General features: G+C 46.8%; 2 protein-coding genes across 2 annotated transcripts; both read right to left on the bottom strand.

Moving 5' to 3' along the window:
- Positions 1-2,840: 2,840 nt before the first annotated feature.
- Positions 2,841-4,248, bottom strand: LOC123502131. The gene is made up of 5 exons (XM_045251350.1): positions 4,103-4,248; positions 3,679-4,014; positions 3,407-3,596; positions 3,202-3,274; positions 2,841-3,038 (listed from the first exon to the last, which is right to left on the bottom strand). The coding sequence occupies exons 2-5, from the start codon at positions 4,012-4,014 to the stop codon at positions 2,909-2,911; spliced, it is 729 nt and encodes a 242-aa protein (XP_045107285.1). The 5' UTR covers positions 4,103-4,248; the 3' UTR covers positions 2,841-2,908.
- Positions 2,909-5,743, bottom strand: LOC123501858. Its single transcript, XM_045250895.1, has 5 exons — positions 5,711-5,743; positions 3,679-4,014; positions 3,407-3,596; positions 3,202-3,274; positions 2,909-3,038 (listed from the first exon to the last, which is right to left on the bottom strand). The coding sequence occupies exons 1-5, from the start codon at positions 5,741-5,743 to the stop codon at positions 2,909-2,911; spliced, it is 762 nt and encodes a 253-aa protein (XP_045106830.1).
- Between the last annotated feature and the right edge of the window lie 363 nt (positions 5,744-6,106).

Genomic DNA, 6,106 nt, shown 5'->3' with positions numbered 1-6,106 from the left:
CCAGAAATTTGAGCGTCTACTGTGTGAGCTTGCCACATACATCTTCACTGGATAACGTAGTCACGCATGTATGCGTATGCGAAAAAACTATGCAGGCTTTGATACACAAAGGTTTAGACAAAAATAAGCTGCACGTTCCATTCAGTCTTTATTACTCCCGACAGTTACACAAAGCAGTGGACAACTCTCCAGTGCACAGGTGGCTAGTAGCGCGCCTCGCAGACTACGAGCTTGGCGTCCGAGCAGGTGTTCTCATGGACCCAGATGCTGTGCAGGGCGAGCACCGCGGCCTCCACGGACAAGCAGTCATGGCCAGGCTGGTTCACGCCGGACCTGCAGTGGGAGGAGGGTCAGTCACCAAGGCTGCCATTCCCGACTTTCATTACCCTGTCCCCACCATTATTGCCATGGCTACGTCACCACCAGCAGGTGTCGACACCACGAGCAGGTGTCGAGTGGCGGGCACACTCACCTGTTGATGAAGCCGCGGATGCTGTAGGGCGCGGTAGTGGTGGTGTCTCTGGTCCATACTGCGGCGTGGGCGTTCCCTTTTTCCCGGTTTAAATTTTTTTTTTTTGGGAAAAAAGGAAAATTTTAAAAATTTTGTTTGGGACAAAAAAGGGGGTTTTTTTTTCCCCTTTAAAAACTTTAAACAGTTTTTTAGGGCCCCTTAATTAAAGGGGGTTTGTTTCCCCAATTTAAATTTTAAACAAAATTTAAACAAAATTTCCCAAACTTTAAATTTGTTTCAGGGTTTCCCCTTTTTTTTTTTTTTTTTTCCCCCCCCCCTCAAATAAAATCTTTTTTTTTAAAAGGGTGGGAAAATGGTTTTCCCCCAAATAACAAAAATTAAAATTTGAAGGCCTTTCCTTGGGTTTTAGGAAAAACCAAGTAAATTTTTTAAAAAAAACCCCTTCTTTAAAAGAAATGGGGAAAAAATTTTTTCCCTTTTAAATGCTAAAAAAAGAAGAAAAGCTTTTTTTGTTTTTTTTTTTTAATTAATTTTTGTTTGGAGGTTAAAAACCCGTAAAAAAACATTTCCCCATTCAATCCCCACATTTTTGGTTAAAATGGAAAAAAAAAAGGGCCCAGGGGAAAAATTTTAAAATTTAAACCCTTTTCCCTAAAAATTGGGGTACCTGTTTCTTAAAATTGTTTGGCCTTTGACCCTTTTCCATACCTTTAAAATTACACAAACCCAAAAACTTTCCGTGGTTTAATTAAACTTTTTTTTATAAACTTGCTTTTTTAAATTCCAAATTATTTCCCCTTTTTAAAAATTTCCCCATGTTGGGGCGCCCTTTAAAAGTTTTTCACCCCGGGCGGGCCCTTTTTCCCTTTAAAATTTAAAATTTTGGGTTTGGTTTTAAAAACCCTTTTTGGGTTTAAAAATATGTTTTTTAAAATTTCAAAATTTTTTTAACCATAAGTTTTAAGGGTTTTAGCCCTTTCCCGAAGTAAAACAAAGGTAACTTGCCGCGGGAAAAATTGCGAAACCCCGTTTCTAAAAGGCTTGGGTTCCAACCCCGGAAAATTTCAATTTTGTTTCCAAACTGTTGGCAAACTATTTGGGGATTGTTTCCAAACTGTTTGCAAACTGGATCTAAACAGTCTTTCACGTGTCTGTTTCTCATCCAGAATGGAAAATACTGTGTGTGTGTGTGTGTGTGTGTGTGTGTGTGTGTGTGCGCGCGTGTAAGTGTGTGTGTGTGTAATGGTTAATCAGTAGCCATACCACGTGGTCAGCTAAAAAAAGAAAAGTAGAACACTGAATTGGTCCATTCATCCCCAGCATTGTAGGATGTAACAAGTGTAGATTATAAGAATAAAAGGAAGACCGATGCCTTGGCAGAGATAGCTGATAAACTTTGTAAGCAAGTGAAACCTGCTCCATCTACTCAAAATTCCGCCAGAAGCAAGTCACCATAGCTTCTTTTATACGAACTACAATGACACCATGACTCAGCTCATTGTAGGATGTAACAGTGTTTATAAGAATAAAGGAAGACCGATGCCTTGGCAGAGATAGCTGATCTTTGTAAAGTATCAAAATTGAAGCAAGTCACCATAGTTCTTATACGCTGCTCGCAGCAACCTCTACACAATTTGCTGCAGCAATCTACACTCATCACAGGCATGACAACTGACAGGTCTGGACAGGACACAGTTTGGTAACATTCCATGCAACTTGCATACTTTCTAAACACTTAAACAGCTTCCAAGCTTTATATCCCAGTTTCCAAACTGTGTGGACCGTTTCGAAGCAGTGTCCTGGCGAGGACAGACCTTGAGTACCTTTAAAAGTATTCTTACAAACCCCTGCGGCTTAGTGAACCATAAGTTGAGAACCCCTGACAAGTTCTACTATTCCTAAAGAAATTAGGTGTGGATCAAATTCGCAAGAGCCATGTTTGTCTTCAGAAACATGCGCGATTGTTTCGCTTGTTAGTTTGCGCAAGATTTTTCTTGTTTTTATGTATACCAACATAAGACGCTTCAGTATGCACCACAACACACCTGTCGTCACAGATCGAGACGCTTATACTGGTGTACATGATAAACAAATCGTCATACGAGAGTGTGGTCCGGCAAGTAAGTAATAAATAGCTGTTCACCTCCAGATTTCTAACATGGTTAGCATGGTTGTGTCCTACTCGCACTTTATCGTGCCTTAACGAGCCTCTTAGAGTAACGGCATTCATAGATATACGTTACCCGTATTAGCAGGATGGTGGACTCCGTACCCTAACCTTCTAGTAGGAGTTATAAATAATACGTTTATAAATACATTGAAATAATTACCACCTAAGTGTCACAAGAAAAGGAAACTCACACCAAGATACGCTCCAGTCTTTATTACAACCGACAGTTACACAAAGCAGTGGACAATTCCGCAGTGCACAGACAGCTAGTATCGCGCCTCGCAGACCACCAGCTTGGCGTCCGAGCATGTGTTCTCGTGCACCCAGATGCTGTGCAGGGCGAGCAGCGCGGCCTCTACGGACAGACAATCGTGGCCAGGCTGGTTCACGCCGGACCTGAAGTGGGAGGAGAGTAAATCACCAAGTGTGCCACTCCCCTGTGTGGCAGTACCCTGCCCCCCGACCTCCCTCTATTGCTACGGAGGCGTCACCACCAACAGGTGTCGAGGATGGGTGGGAGCACCACCAGCAGGTGTCGAGGATGGGTGGCAGTACTCACCTGTTGATGAAGCGGCGGATGCTGTAGGGCGCGGTGGTGGTAGTGTCTCTGGTCCATACTCCGGCGTGGGCGTCTACAAGGGAGGAGGGGGAAGGGTGGGTTTAGTGCGACGGACTTAAAAGTCCCTACATATTTAACAGCCATCATGAACACGCAAGACAAGACAGGCACAGCCACAGCAGGCCGCTGCGTGCAGCATACTCACAGTAGCTCAGCAAGTAGTGGATGAAGGAGACCTCGGTGGTGTCGTCAATCCTGAGCACCTGGAAGTGGTAGGGCTGGCTGAAGTGGTTGAGGCTGTTGCAGTAGTCTGCCGCCTGCTGGTGGGTGAAGCGGTGGCCGGACTGGAAGCACCACGAGAAGTGGTACAGGCTGCCTTGGTACGCCACGTGCACCTGGGAACAAGAACTCAGTAAGCATGTTGCGTGTTGGGTACGTGAACTAGAATCCGTACAGTAGGTGCGCACGGGCACTCACCAGGGAGTAGGTGCTGGGGCACTGAGGCAGCGGCGGCAGCACGCCTTGCGGGATGCCGAACTGTGGGGAGGCGGGTTGCGTGACAGGGAGTAGCGAGGGCTGGGGCGGCGGCACGAAGGACAGGCCGGCAGAGGTTGGTGGCTGCACGACCACGGCGGGCTGAGGGGCAGGGGCAGGAATCCCGAAGGACGTGGAGGGAACCACGAATGATGGAGCGGGGGCAGGGACGCGGGAGGGCGCCGCCACGACAACCGCGGGCTGGGCATCATCGTAGGAGACTTGTCCCTGAGTCGCCACCAAGGCCGCCAACACCACAACAGCCACGCGCCACAGCATCTGAAAGACACACACCAAAATGACACACCCACCCTACAGAGGAGTAAAGCACGAGGCAACACCACAACACACCACCACCACTGTTCACCTTGATGGAGTGTTTTCACTTCGGAGGCTCAAGCAAGTCTGGCTGCTCGCTGCCTCGCAGTCCTCCTCCTCGACTGTGCCGCCGCCTGACTGGGCCAGGGCGGCACACATCGGCCCGCTACTGGACGCCTGCAGGCACTGCTGCGTCACTGACCACGTGACCACCCTCCAACTGTCTTGCTCCGCCTGGCCTGGCCTGTCCTGGCCGCCGCTAATGTGCTTTGCTGATCAGATTGTTGTTATTGATTAATCTATAATCCTCCTTTGTTTTATACGAATGAAATAAAGTTGAAAAATATAAGTTTTACAGCAAATAGTTACACACACACACACACACACACACACACACACAGTATGTGGACGACTGCACCGTGGGCGTACCCGTCAACAACACCAACCCAGACTTCTCAGCACTTCAGTCCACTCTTAACCAACTACAGACGTGGACGGAGGACAACAAAATGACCATCAATCACACCAAGACCGTGGTGATGCACATTTGTACCTCCACAGCAGCAGTCCCCCCTCCCCAGCTGTCTGCGGGCCCTCACTCCCTCCAGGTGGTCCGCAGCACCAAGCTTGTAGGTGTCTTGGTGGATGATCAATTATCATGGAAGCAGCATGTTTCCAACATCATCAGATCAGCCTCATACAAAATCTATTTACTGCGCCGACTCAGGTCTCTGGGAGCACCGGCAGATGAGCTGAGGGGTGTGTACCTCACCTTTATACTCCCTAAACTCATGTACGCCGCCCCAGCGTGGTCCTCCTCCCTGAACCTCACACAACGACAACAGCAAGAGAGGGTTCAGAGGAGGGCGTTCAGGGTCATCCTTCGGCCTGCCTACAGGTCCTACGAGGACGCCCTGACCTGCCTGAGTTTGCCGAGGTTGGTTTGATCTACACAGAGCAGAGGTTCTCAATCTTTCCCTGTTAGGAACTCCAAATTACACCACCATTCTACCCGACCCTCCAGTAATCTGACATCGAACAATGTTCATTTAGTGACTGACACTAACTCAACATGCAATGGTACTACAGAGTTTATTAGGTCAGCCATTTGAAGGCCTGTCCACACCAGGAAACATTGTCTGGCAACCGTGCTTCGAAACGGTTTCCACACAGTTTGGAAACTTTCTAAACTGTTTGCAGTTTCTAAACTGTTGGCAAACTATTTGGGGATTGTTTCCAAACTGGATCTAACCGTCTTACACGTGTCTGTTTCTCCTCCAGAATTGAAAATAGTGTGTGTGTGTGTGTGTGTGTGTGCGCGCGCGCACGCGCGCGCGCGCAATGGCTAATCAGTAGCCACACCATATGGTCAGCTAAAAATAAAAAAAAAACTCACTGAATTGGTCCATTCATCCCGAGCATTATGGGATGTAACAAGTGTAGATTGTAAGAATAAAAGGAAGACCGATGCCTTGGCAGAGATAGCTGATAAACTTTGTAAGCAAGTGAAACAAACCTGCTCCATCTACTCAAATTTCCGCCAAAAGCAAATCACCATAGGCTTTTTATACGAACTTCCAAAGTATCAAAATTGCCAAGTAAAGCGTAGACGCTGCTGCAGCAACCTCTACACACTGCTACAGCAACCTACACTCACAGGCATGACACCTGACAGGTCTGGACAGGACATTGTTTGGTAATATTCAATGCAACTTGCATACTTTCTAAACACTTAACAGCTTCCAAGCTTTATATCTGTTTCCAAACTGTGTGGACCGTTTCGAAGCAGTGTCCTGGTGAAGACAGGCCTTGAGTACCCTTAAAAGTAGTCTGCGGCTTTGTGAACCATAGGTTGACAACCCCTGACAAGTTTCACAATTCCTAAAGAAATTAAGTGTAGATCAAATTCGCAAGAGCCATGTTTGTTTTCAGAAACATGCTTTTGTTTCGCTTGTTTTGCGCAGGAATTTTTTTTTTTTTTTTTTTTTTTTTTTTGTATACCAACAGAGGCTTTAGTATGCACCACAGCACACCTGTCGTGGCAGATGGTGAC

The sequence above is a fragment of the Portunus trituberculatus genome, chromosome 10 (genome assembly GCF_017591435.1).
Source record: "Portunus trituberculatus isolate SZX2019 chromosome 10, ASM1759143v1, whole genome shotgun sequence".
In the NCBI taxonomy this organism is placed as follows: domain Eukaryota; kingdom Metazoa; phylum Arthropoda; class Malacostraca; order Decapoda; family Portunidae; genus Portunus; species Portunus trituberculatus.
Note: the sequence above shows the minus strand (reverse complement) of the source record. Positions and strands in the feature narration are given on the sequence as shown.

Coding starts and splice junctions, on each gene's coding strand:
- LOC123501858 (XM_045250895.1), bottom strand. CDS start 5,743: ATGTCCTGTCCAGACCTGTCAGGTGTCATGCCT. Junction 3,275..3,406: donor CCACTACTTGCTGAGCTACT/GTGAGTATGCTG, acceptor CCTCCCTTGTAG/ACGCCCACGCCGGAGTATGG. Junction 3,039..3,201: donor ATCCGCCGCTTCATCAACAG/GTGAGTACTGCC, acceptor CTCCCACTTCAG/GTCCGGCGTGAACCAGCCTG.
- LOC123502131 (XM_045251350.1), bottom strand. CDS start 4,014: ATGCTGTGGCGCGTGGCTGTTGTGGTGTTGGCGGCCTTGGTGGCGACT. Junction 3,597..3,678: donor GCCCCAGCACCTACTCCCTG/GTGAGTGCCCGT, acceptor TCTTGTTCCCAG/GTGCACGTGGCGTACCAAGG. Junction 3,039..3,201: donor ATCCGCCGCTTCATCAACAG/GTGAGTACTGCC, acceptor CTCCCACTTCAG/GTCCGGCGTGAACCAGCCTG.